The sequence below is a fragment of the Cetorhinus maximus genome, chromosome 18 (genome assembly GCF_964194155.1).
Source record: "Cetorhinus maximus chromosome 18, sCetMax3.hap1.1, whole genome shotgun sequence".
Taxonomy (NCBI): domain Eukaryota; kingdom Metazoa; phylum Chordata; class Chondrichthyes; order Lamniformes; family Cetorhinidae; genus Cetorhinus; species Cetorhinus maximus.
In genome coordinates, this window is record NC_135896.1 from 74,033,096 (window position 1) to 74,046,050 (window position 12,955).

General features: G+C 40.0%; 1 protein-coding gene across 5 annotated transcripts in view; it reads left to right on the forward strand.

The window, feature by feature from the left end:
- The window catches only part of tmem62 (transmembrane protein 62), a 71,869-nt gene extending 59,945 nt beyond the window's left edge, over positions 1 to 11,924 (forward strand). For 2 of the 5 annotated variants that reach the window (XM_078562939.1, XM_078562943.1), the window contains 4 exons: positions 1,332 to 1,420; positions 2,427 to 2,527; positions 6,663 to 6,781; positions 9,820 to 11,924. In XM_078562939.1, coding sequence (XP_078419065.1) covers positions 1,332 to 1,420; positions 2,427 to 2,527; positions 6,663 to 6,781; positions 9,820 to 10,146 — 636 coding nt within the window. In that variant the 3' untranslated portion in view covers positions 10,147 to 11,924. Of the gene's footprint in view, positions 1 to 1,331; positions 1,421 to 2,422; positions 2,528 to 6,662; positions 6,782 to 9,819 lie in introns of all 5 variants that reach the window. The other 3 variants (XM_078562940.1, XM_078562942.1, XM_078562941.1) reach the window with 2 other exon arrangements.
- Positions 11,925 to 12,955: the final 1,031 nt, after the last annotated feature.

A 12,955-nucleotide genomic window follows, 5' to 3' on the forward strand; every position in this document is an offset into this window, starting at 1 on the left:
GAGGTATTCAAAAGGGAATAGGATTGCTACCTGAAAAGAGAGAATGTGCAAGGTTACAAGGATAAGGCAGGGGAGTGGGACTAGGTAGAATGCTCTTTCAGAGAGCCAGGGCAGACTCAATGGGCCAAATGGCCTCCTGCACTGTAAAGATACTGTGATATTATGAGCATGGTTTGATTATGGACAATTTGGCAGCATGGGCCCCTTATTTATAGTCATTGGCATTCATGTGAGGGGGCCAGGTTGTAAATGAATGTTTGTTTGCAATATGATGAGGCTCATGGCTATGATGGTGAGGGTTTCAGCCATATGAAGCCATTTCAGCCAGGAGATTTATCCTGGCTTAGCCAGACAGGAAATATCATCAAGTCAGGCTTTACTGCTGGTCGTAAATTTAGGAAACACTTTGAAAACTAAGGGAAACATCTGGAGGCAGTCATTCGAAGTTATTACTTAGCGAAACGGGAAAACGTGAACCCATTGGAAGCAGGGAGCAACTATGGACTGTTCACTATAAGGACTGTAATTCTATGGAGAGTGTGATGTGTGATAAGTAGAAAATAAAGGAACATTCCTTAGGAACGTCCCAATGTATAAGTTGCCTACAACAAGAAAATAGGGTTAGTCAATAGATTTTTTTTAGTCATTTGTTAAAATAGAAGTTTTAAAACATGAAATCTTGCCATGTCACTTCCAGTTCAGCTATTAACTGGAAGTTTAAATAATTTTTTAAAATTCATTAATGCATGCATGGCCACCATCTTTTTAGGGCATAATGTGCTGCAGGGAGCATGTGCAGACATAATAAAAATGGAAAATGCTGGAAATACTCAGCAGGTCTGGCAGTATCTGTGAAGGGAGAAACTGTGTTCACGTTTTAGGTTGAATACGACGACTCTTTGGACGAAGAGTCATATTTGACTCAAAATGTTAACTCTGTTTCTCTTTGCACAGATGCTGCCAGACCTGCTGAGGAACAGAGTTAACGTTTTGAGTCGAATATGACTGTTTGTCCCCCACTCTCACTGTCAACGGGACCCCACCCACCCCCCCCCCCCCCCCACCGCAAGTCAAAGCATACCTTATTTTATCTGATAAGAGTTGGTCACCCTGCTCTTGTATATGATTGATTCAGTGCCACTCTCATTTAGCATCATTCTCCTTCAAGATGGATAGTACATCAAAGCTCACAAAAAAGATGGCAGCTTTCAAATTTAATTCTCTGAAGAACTACCTAATGGAAGATTGGATCCACGCATAGATTAGGGAGCAGGTGAGGTTGTGACATGGAGATGCTGACTTGATGGTGGATATGTCTTTATATTTTCCAGGCCAGGGTTATCTTTGTTCTGGTTTTTCTGGCTAATATCATCATTCTTGTCACCTTCCGATACCAAAGAAAACCACAGCTTAAAGGCAAGTTTAGCTCTTTATGTTTGATACCAAATGCTGTTGAAAATATTATCTATGTCCAGTAGCTCTCAGCTGAACCTTACACTGGAGAAGTGCTGTACTTCTAACCAGGATAAATGTTCAAGAAAATATCCAGCCCTGTTGAAGATGCATCTCTGTGGCTCCCTCAGGCTTACTGAGTGTGTCAAGTGAGATTTATACACTGGGGGAGAGGAGGGTGGTCATTTTAATCATGGTGTAAAACTGGCAATTTGTAGGGTTGCAAACCCAAAGGTCATCACGCATGTGTTGCACCCTTTAAGTTACCCTGTGTGCAGCTGCACAGAAAAATTTAAAGAGGCCACACACTTACATTGTCTGTACACTCCAGAAGAATAAATTAGAGGGTACCTTGTTGGCAACCCCATGAATATTGAGATCGTAATGCACCATTGGCATCAGTGAGAGGAAAATTGGACTGGGGTGAATACTCAGATAGCAGCCATTGCTACAGTTAGCCTTAGCACCCAGAGAAAGAGAAAGCAGCAAACTGGAAGGATTTCCTGCCCCCAATGCCTATCCGCTGAACTTTGCTAGATAGTATACACATGTGGATGGTGGGCAGGGGGGAAAGTGAGGGGCAAGGGGTGAAGCTAAGATCATACTCTCTTCTCCCTTCCCTGCCCCACAACTCCCCTCAACTCAGTGATCCTATATCTCACCAAGAATCAGAGGAGAGATGAGGAGTACTTTATTTTTACACAGTGAGTTGTTCTGATATGGAATGCACTGCTTGAAAGGGTGGTGGAAAAAGATTCAATAGTAACTTTCAAAAGTTTGCAGAATGACAGGGAAAGAGCAGGCGAATAGGGCTAATTGGGCAACTCTTTCAAAGAGCTAGCACTACTATGATGGGCCAAATGGCCTCCTCCTTCTGTGCTGGATAATTCTATGAAGTTCACTTTTTAAAAAAAAATTTAGAATTGTTTTCATTTCTTATAAAATGGTTTTGATCTCTTTTCCACACTAGAGAGCCCTGGTGTCTTCAGTCTGACAATATTTTCATTTCATGTATTGTGCAAGATCAACATATTCTTCTATCCTGTATTGCTGTTTACTTGCTACGTGGCTTTGGGTGAGTATTTAATACATGCTATCTGTGCATTATCACCAATAACATTAGGACACCCTCACAGTCCATTCACGATCTGCTGGCTGATTTATTGCATATTGTAACAAGTTTTGTTGGACTTTTTAAATAAGTAGTGCAGTGTTATCATGGCAACATTACCTCTAATACCTTTCATTTAAAGAGTAACTTGGAAGTATTATTTCTTCTTCTCCTGCTCCACTTTCTGTTGGATGACTAATTTTGTTTTCCTCTCAGTTCTTCCACAGCATAGAGTTGCCAGCCATAGCTGGATATATTCTTGGAGTTTTCATCACATGACTGCTCCAACAGCCAAACCCATAGACTCCCACCACTGGCCACCTGAAATGTCCATCTTCCCAGAGCCCTGCCTCCCCACAACAAATTGGATGATTCTTATCTGTTGGTCGCACAGCCTCCTTGACCCATCTTCCAAATTTTTATAACTAACAGTCAACATGTTCTCTCTTTTTTTTGAAGTGTGCTGCTGATTTAAGTGTGTAACCCCTTATAAACTTAAAGGAGCCAACTTTTGTATGGCCTGCATGGGGACTTGCGCACAGCTTTCAGGGAATGTTGCTATTAATCGCAATTTGTGGAAATCGAAACACAAGATCAGCCGTGATATTATTGAATGGCGGAGCAGGCTCGAGGAGCTGTATGGTCTACTCCTGTTCCTGTTTCTTATGTTCTTTTGTTCATGCCCTTATGGTTTTTCTCCCAGTTTGTTTGAAGCACAGATTAATCCTTAATTCCTGGAGACTCCAGGACAATCTTAGAGGGCAACCCCAAACTGAGAAATATGTAGAAATGCCATCCTATGAGGGAGGTGGATGAAGTAACCTGGAATGACCTACCTTCTATTGGTGTCCACTTTATGCCTACCTATCTTCTAGATTGGAATATTGTACATGTCACTGTGCTATTTAAGAAAAAATGAGAGCTGGAAACCAGGGAATTATAAGCCAGTTAGTCTAACATCTACCGTCAAGAAATTTCTGGAGTTTATAATTAAGGATAGGGTGACTGAACACTATGAAAACTTTCAGTTGATGAGAGAGCCAGTATGGATTTGTAAACGCTAGGCTATGCTTGATAAAGCTGATTGAATATTGTGAAGTGGTGACTAAAGTAATGGATTTGGGAATGTCTATGGATGTTACTTATGAGTAGCTGGAAACAGAGAGTTGGAATAATGGGCAGGTACTCTAAATTTTTTTTTTATTCATTCATGAATAAAAGAACATAAGAACACAAGAAATAGGAACAGCAGTAGACTATTCGACCCCTTGAGCCTGCTCCGCCATTCAATAAGATTATGGCTGACCTTCTTGTGGGCTTCGCTGGCTGGGTCAGCATTTTTTGCCCATCCCTAGTTGCCCTTGAGAAGGTGGTGGCAAGCTGCCTTCTTGAACCGCTGCAATCCATGTGGTGTAGGTAGAAAGTTCCAGGATTTTGACCCAGCGACAGTGAAGGAACAGCGATATATTTCCAAGTCAGGATGGTGAGTGACTTGGAGGGGAACTTCCAAGCGGTGGTGTTCCCATCTATCTGCTGCCTTTGTCCTTCTAGATGGTAGTTGTTGTAGGTTTGATAGGATGTAACTAATTACCATACCTGTTAATGACTTAGATTATGGGATAGAAATCCGTGACACAAAGATAGGGGGAATTGTTAGCAGTTAAGATGAAAACATTAAAATTACAAGGAGTTATTAATAAAGTAAGTGATTCAGCAAAACTATGCGAAATGGATTTCAGTGTAGGGAAATGTGAGGTAATTCACTTTGGACCTAAAAGGGATAGAACACAGTACTTTTTCTCAATGTTGAAAAGCTAGAGACAGTGGAGATCTAAGAGACTTAGAGTTCCAGGTACACAAATCATTGTAATGGCAGAAAATGATCAAAAAGACTGATAGCATTTTGGCCTTTATAACTAGAAGACTAGAATATTGGGTAGAAGTCATGCTTCAGCTATATAAAGCCCTGGCTAGACCACATTTGGAAAACTTTGAGCAGTTCTGGAGACTGCATCTTAGGGAGGACATATTGGCCTTGGAGGGAGTAGAGGATAGATTTACCAACATGATACCTGGTCTCCAAGGGTTTGATTAAGTGGAGAAATGACACAAAATAGGATTGTATTCCCTGGAATTTAGAAGGTTAAGGGGTTATTTTATTGAAGCTTTTCAAGATAATAATGGGAACAGTTAGAGTAAAATGGAAACTCTTTCTGCTGGTTGGGGAGTCTGGAACCAAGGGGCATAGTCTAAAAAGTAGAGCTAGACCTTCCAGGAGTGAAATTAGGAAACACTTCTACACACAAAGGAAGATAGTAGTTTGGCACTCTGTTCAGCAAATGGCAATAGATGCTAGATCAATAGTTAATTTAAATCTGAGATTGCTAGATTTTCGTTCTCCAAAGGTGTTAAGGGATATGGGACAAAGTCAGGAGTTAGGTCACAGATCAGCTATGATTTCAAATTACAAAATGGACTCAGGGGGCTAAATCAACTGCTCCTGTTCCTATCTCCTCCAGCCTACAACCTTTCTCAATCTGCACCCTTTCAATTTTGCCCTCTTATACATGGCCAATTTCCTTCACCATTGGTTGCCTGGACCCCAATTTCCTCCCAAAACTCCTCTTTCTTCTTTTAAGTCATCCTTAAAACTTGCCTCTTGGACACAGGCTTTGGCCATCTGTCCTAATATCTCTGTCAATTGCTTAGTGCTAATTCACCTCCTGTGAAGCACCTTGGGATATTTTTACTGTATTAAAAGCAAGTTATTATTCATGTGTTCATTGAAACTTAAGACAGAACAGGCCACATCTTTACTTTCTCCTTTATTGATTCTATACCTCAATGCATTTACCTTTGCCCGCTTCCAGAGCTCATATAAAATGAGAACTCAATGTAGTTACATTGCATCGGAAAGAATCACTCTCCCAAATGCAGAATTACACACCGCTTTTATATTTTCTCAACCCATCTTTGTATTTATTTTCATGGGGAAACTGGAGAATTGTTATAACCTCCCTGCCCATATCCTAACTTGCACAAGTCCAGTTCACCCATCACCCCTGTGCTAACTGACCCACGTGGGCTCCTAGTCGGGCAGTGCCTGTATTTTAAAAATCTCATTGTAGTTTTCAAATCTCTCCATGGCCTCCTGCCTTTCTACCTCTAACTTCCTTCAGCCCCACAAGCCTTCGAGATATCTGCACTCCTCTAATTCTAGCCTCCTCAGTATCTCCAATTTCTTTCACCCACAGTTGGCAGCAATTGCTAGGCCCTGGAATTCCCTTCCTAAACCTCTCCGTCTCTCTCTCTCTCTCTCTCCCATCCTTTAAATCACTCCTTAAATTCCAGCCTTTTGATCACCTACCCTAATATCTCCTCCTTTGGCTTGATGCCAATTTTTGTCTGATTACACTCCTGGGGGTGTTTTAGTATATTTAATGTGATGTTTACACGTAAGTTATTCTTGTTGCTGATGCCATACGGTTCATTTCTAAAGCTCTAGGTCTGCCCACTCTTGCATGCCAACCTAACACATTTTTGTGATTAATGTTGAACTCTACTCAACAACCTATTTATTATCATTTATCACATTGCTTATAATATAGAAGATAGAAAGCATTTTCAAGAAGGCAGTGAAGAAAGAGAATACAAAACAAACAAAATATTATAGTCATCCAGTTCAGTCCTGTGGAAGATCAAATATGGATTGCCAAAAGTTGTAAGATACAGAAATGTTTTGATAAATTTGATTGGATCCTATTTTCCCTCACTCCGTGCCACTTAAATCATATTGTCTCAGCCATTAAGGAAATATGACTGATTCCTTTCATGGCTGAGCCCTTGCATTGTGTTCATTGAAGCAATTTTGGGACTGCACTTTGTGGAAAAATTAAACAAAACAGTTATTCATAAGTGATCAGTGGTAAGAGCCCATCAGTTGTTCTCTCTGATGTTTATAATATTCATGGAAGTTTTATTCACAAAGAGACTGGTGTAGAACTTCCACCCCTCCCCCAACTTCATTTTTGAACCTAATGTCAACTGCAAGCAGAAGTTGGGTATAGAAGTCTCAGCATTCACTTTTCTCATGCTGCAGGGCCCTGGTTTGTTGGTGAGATAATAGATGGCCAATTTGGAGCCTGCTTCGTCTTTGGGATTGTAGTGGATGGTCACTTCTTGGAGGGAAGCCTGACTTTCATCTTTGGAATCGTTCAGGTAAATGGGCGGGCAACGATTTACAATTGCCCCTCACGCTGCACCAACGAGCTTCATTGACATTTAACAACATTAAAATTAATATTCCGGGTTATGTGTTGTGTAACAGTGATGCAATGTTAGAAGTGTTGTGTGTGGACCATGGTTTTGATAGAGTAAATAAGGAGAAAATGCTTCCCCTAGTGGAAGGGTTGATAATCAGAATATTCAGATTTAAGATAATTGACAAAAATAAACCAGAAGGAGACAATCATTTTTTTGGACAGCTTTTTCGAAAAGGCATAGTGTGGTCGAATGACCACTTCCTGTACTGTAAGATTCTATAATTGAGAAACAGAACAAAAAGCTCCTGAATTATCTGGTAATTTGAAATTAACCAATTTTGAATTAGCAATTTACTATTTGAATTATATTGCATAATGCTTCTGTGGTTACAGAGCACCATATCTATTCTTCAAGAGCATGATAATGTAGTGATTATGTTACTAGATTAATAATCTAACATTTTGAACTAGTAATCCAGAGAATGAGAGTTTAAAACCTACCATACTGTTGAAAAATTTTAATTCAGTTTAAAATACCTAGAAAGGAAAATAATGGTGTCAGTATAAGTGACCATGAAGCTATTGGATTGTTGTTAAAAACCGAACTGGTTCCTTTATGGAAGGGAACTAAGGAAGTTTTGTGGGGATTTTCAAACACCACTCCGAGGTACAGATGTGTAGAATAGCGAAGTTTATTCAAGCATATGCAGGGGAGAGTCCTTCTCAAAGAACCAATGGTTACAGTAGCCATATTTATACTTCACCCTAGTATGACCATATTATTCTGGCTAACCCAATTAACCTTAACCTAATAATCTTAACCTAATAATGACCACATGGGGATTTCAAACTTATTGCCTACACCACTTCAGGAAGCTAAAGATAATATCAAATTGAAAGAAAAAAGTACAATTCCCCAAAGATTAGTGGCAGGTCAGAAGATTGGACAGAATAAAAAAACTAGCAAATAATAACTAAAAAAAAAATGAGGAGGGAGAAATTAGAGTATGAGAGAAAGCTAGCTAGAAATATAAAAAAGATAGTAGGAATTTCTACAAGTATTTAAAAAGGAAAAGAGTAACTGAAGCAAGCACTGGCCCTCTATAGAATGAATCTGGGGAAATAATAATGGGAAATAAGGAAATGGCAGAAGAGTTGAACAGATATTTTGTGTCTTCACTGCAGGAGACACAAATAACATCCTATTGTAAGTACTTGTAAATTAAGAAGTGAAAGGGAGGGAGGAACTTAAAACACTTATAATTACAAGGGAAAGGGTACTGAGAAACTGTTAGAACTAAAAGCTGACAAGTCCCCAGGACCTGATGGACTTCATCTTAGGGCCATAAAGGAAGTAGCCGTTGAGACAGTAGATGCAACGGTTTTAATTTTCCAAAATTCCCTGGATTCTGGAAAGGTGCCATCAGATTGGGAACTAGTGAATAGTGAACTTCTCTATTCAAGAAAGGAGGGGGACAGAAAGCAGGAAATTACAGGCCAGTTAGCCTAACATCTGCCATAGGGAAAATGCTAGAATCTATTATTAAGAAGGTTATAACAGCTTACAGAAAATCTTAATTCAATGAGGCAGAATCAACATGGCCTTGTGAAAGGCAAATCGTGTTTGACTAATTTATTAGAGTTCTTTGAGGAAGTAAAAAGCAACATGGATAAAAGGGAACTTATAGGTGCGGTGTACTTAAATTTCCAAAAGGCATTTGAAAAGGTGCCACATCCAAGTTTATTGCACAAAATAAGAGCTCATGGTGTTGGGAGTAAAATATTAGCTTCGACAGTGGATTGGTTAGCTAACAGGCAGCAGAGAGTAGGGATAAATGGGTCATTTTTGAGTGCAAGATATAACCAGTAGACTGTCACAGGGATCAATGCTGGGACCTCAACTATTTACAATCTGTATCAATCACTTGGATGAAGGGACCAAATGTGCAGTTGCTAAATCTGCTGATGACACAAAGATAAGAGAGTAAGATGAGAAGAAGACATAAGGAGTCTACAAAGGGATGTAGATTGGTTAAGTGACTAGGCAAAAATTTGGCAAATGGGATATGATGAGGGAAAATGTGAACTTGTTCGCTTTGGCAGGAAGAATTGAAAAGTGGCACATTAACTAAATGGAGAAATATTGCAGAACTCTGCGGTACAGAGGGACCTGGGTGTCCTGGTATATGAATCACAAAATGTTAGTATGCAGGTACAGCAAGCGATTAGGAAGACAAATGGAACATTGGCATTTAATGCAAGGGGAAAGAAATAGAAAAATAGGGAAGTTTTGCCACAGCTGTATAGGGCTTTAGTTAGACCACATCTGGAGCACTGTGTTCAGTTTTGGCCTCCTTAAGAAAAGATATAATTGCATTAGAAGCAGTCCAGAGAAGGTTCACTCGACTGATTCCTGGGATGAAGTGGTTATCTTAAGAGGAAAGGTTGGATAGGTTGGACCTGTATCCATTGGAGTTTAGAAGAATGAGAGGTGATCTTTTTGAAACCTATGAGATCCTGAGGGGCCTTGATAGGGCAACACCCACATCCCTTGAAAGAATTTTAAAAAACTGTTGCCCTTACCCGGTCTGGCTAATGTGATGTGACTCGAGTCTCTGCACCAACTGCCCCCTGAGGTGTCTTAGCATTACCTTCAGTTGTATCAAGAAGGTCCACCAGCAGGAGTCGCTGGTTAGCAATGGAACAGATATTTTCTAGTCAGAGACCCTGAGTCAAAGACAAAAACCTTGGAGCCTTTTATCAGAGTAATCTCAGTGTGGGCAGAACAGGACTTGGAGCTGAGACAGACAGGAAGTTGTGGGAGTGCTGGGAGGATCCAGAAGAGGTGAGGAATGGGAAGGTAGCTGGAGAAGGCTAGTGCTGATCTGGGATTATTCTTCCATTATCCCTACCAATCCAAATCTTTAATATTAACAGGCAATGTCCCTTTTTAATATTACATTTAATGTTTTTCCCTTCCTTTTCTACATCCAGCTGACATTTTTTAACATGCCACTGATGTGCTACCTGTGTTGGTGTCTACTCCTTCGATGTCAAGGGGCCTACTTTCGGTCACACGTCAAGTACACTGGGTGGATTCGCACTGTCCCCATGCACATCTTCATAGTGGCACTTCTCTTGTGGCAAGTCTACAGCTGCTACTTTCTGCTGATAACTTATGGGATAGCTGCCTTCTTCCTGTCTCCAGTAAGGACGTGGTCAGTACTCTTGGCCCTGGTCCTTACGTACAAGGCTTGGACTCTCAACAACTCCTTTATCAGAACATTTAAAGCCGAAATGAAGAACTGCCCCTACTCCTGATGGCTGGTTGGGGACAGCCCGAGAGCTGAACACACAGTGACTGAACATCTCGACTGCTAGTCACAAATCTCAAACAAGTCTATCAAAATCACATGGGATGATTGAAGATTAATGCTATCAAGTAATTCCTTCCATTACCCTCCTCAAAATCAACTACAGTAAGGGAAACAAGCTTGAAATCTACTTAAATGCAAATGGAGATGATTCTCAAGAAAGGGCCTGGTAGAAGCAGCTCAAATTTTACCTCATCGTCACACCAAGTATCTTTTTACAATGCCTGCTGGTCAGAACCTGAGGGGTACTGTGTGTGTGTGCATGTGTATGCAGCCGTGTGTGTTTGTGTGTTGCCCTCTAGGAATAGAAAATACATTGCATCCACAATATTTCTTCACTTCAGGACTTGAGTGGATTGAATAAAGCAGCTGCTGCTGTTCCTGATCTCTGTATTGTTTTACAAGAACAATGTGCACCACAGAAGAGACAAGGGGTCCTTTAAAGAATGAGGGGTGTTGAACACAATGTTAATAATATTTGTTAGGTGTAATTCTTCTGATGAATTTAATTTAGAAACAAATTCAATTTTGTGAGACAAAAAGCAAAATGCTGCGGATGCTGGAGAACTGAATTAAAACAGAAAATGTTGGAAAACAATCAGCAAGTTCCGACAGCATCTATGAAATGTCATCAATCTGAAACAACAACTGTTTGCCTGTACTGAGAGAAAGCTGCCCTACGAGAGGTGCCATCTTTTGGATGAGATGTTAAACCGAGGCCCTGTCTTTCCCCCTCACATGGATGTAAAAGATTGTGTTGCTATTTCAAACGAGCAGGAGAATTTTCCTGGTGTCCTGCCCAATCCCTCAACCAAAAAGAAAGACTTGTATTTATATAGTGCCTTTCACAACTACCACACGTCTCAAATATTTTTGAAGTAGAGTCACCATTGTAATGTAAGAAATACGGCAGCAAATTTGCATGCAGCAGTGTGATAATGACCAGTTAATCTGTTTTAGTGACATTGATTGAGTGATAAATATTGGCGAGACTGCAGAGAGAACTCCCCTGCTCTTATTCAAAATAGTGCCATGGGATCTTTTATGTCCACTTTAGAGTGCAGATGGGGCCTCGGTCTGATGTCTCAAATGAAAGACAGAGTCTCAAAGTGCAGCACTACCTCAATTCTGCACTGAAGTGTCAGCCTTGTGTTTTGTGCTCAAGTCCTAGAGTGCGGCTTAAACCCACAACCTTCTGACTATAAGGGAAGAGTGCTATCAACTGAGACACAGCTGGCCTTTAAAAAAACACACAAAATCAGATTATCTGATCATTATCACATTGCTGTGTGTCAAAATTGGCTGCTGCATTTTGCTATATTACACCAGTGAATATTGACTGTAAGGTGCTTTGGGATATCCAGAGGCTGTAACGGGCATTATAGAAATTAAAGTTCCTTTTTTTCTCTCCACAGTTGCTGCCTTACATGCTGAGCATTTCCAGCATTTTCTGTTTTTCTTGTTAATTTGGTGAGTTTATCTCACTGAATGTTGTAATCATACGGTAAAGAATTCTTTAAACAATTTACAAAATGACTACCCAGCGAAGCACTGAATCAAAACTCTTATACTTTGGGAACACTTTCATTTTGGGAACATTATTTGCATTTTGAATATAAAAGTTAAATCACCTGGACCTTCTTGCATGGAGGAATTTCTATTTACACTTTATTGCTTGTCACCCTGGAACATATTTTGAAAAAAATAAATGCCAAAATGAATGCTGTTTAGGTGTTGTCAAATCTAGTATAAAACATACATGCCTCATCTACTTCACTGCTGTACTTTCAATAACATATTGTATTTATAAAGCACCTTTAATGTAGTAAAACATCCCAAGGTGCTTCATAGAAGCCGAAACGCAAATCTTGACCCTGAACCACTTTAGGAGATATTGGGACAAATAACAAAAAACTTTGTTAAAGAGGTAGGTGTCTTAAAGGAAGAGAGAGAGAGAGAGACAGAGATTTTAGGGAGAGAATTCCAGCGCTTAAAGTTGAAGGTATAGCCATCAGTGGTGGAGTGATTAAAATCAATAATGGACTAGAGGAATGCAGATTTTTGTTCTAAGTTACAGAACTGAGCCAGATTTATGGAGTTAGGATACATGGCAGAACAGGCTTGCGGGCCTGACTCGCCGCCTCCTATTCCGATGAATCCTACTGACCTTTAGTATATTAAAATCCTTATAGCTGTCACTGTTGTGACACTTCTCCCTTAAAATCAAGAGAGGGTGTAAATTTTGCCCCAGTCCATTGAAATCTTCAGCGGCACCTGCTATTCTTATTTGAGCCAGGTGTGGTGCTCTTTTCAAAAACGTGTACATTAGAGGGTGGTCTGTTATTCTTGTTTGCTCCAGTGGGGGCGCTGTAATTATTCAGCTCACGAGAATAAACCAATCTTAAGGACAAAGCAGCAAAATGCTGCAGATACTGAAAATCCAAGATAAATTCAAGATGAAAGATCACTGACCTGAAACGTTAACTCTATGTATCTGTCTCTCCACATGAGTGTTTTCCAACATTTTCTTGACCCATTGTTCCCTCTGATATGATATAAAAAAGAACTCTTAATAGCCTCCCCATGCTTTCTGTAACACATTCTTGTCCCTCATGGAATGAGTCAGATAAGTAATTTGAGTGCAAAATATCAGGGTCCAACGCCATTCAATGCTTTAGCAAGTTTGAGAGGTAATGCATTGCCCAATATATGATTTTTAAAATCCAACTTTGATTAAAAAAAACCCCTACATTTTA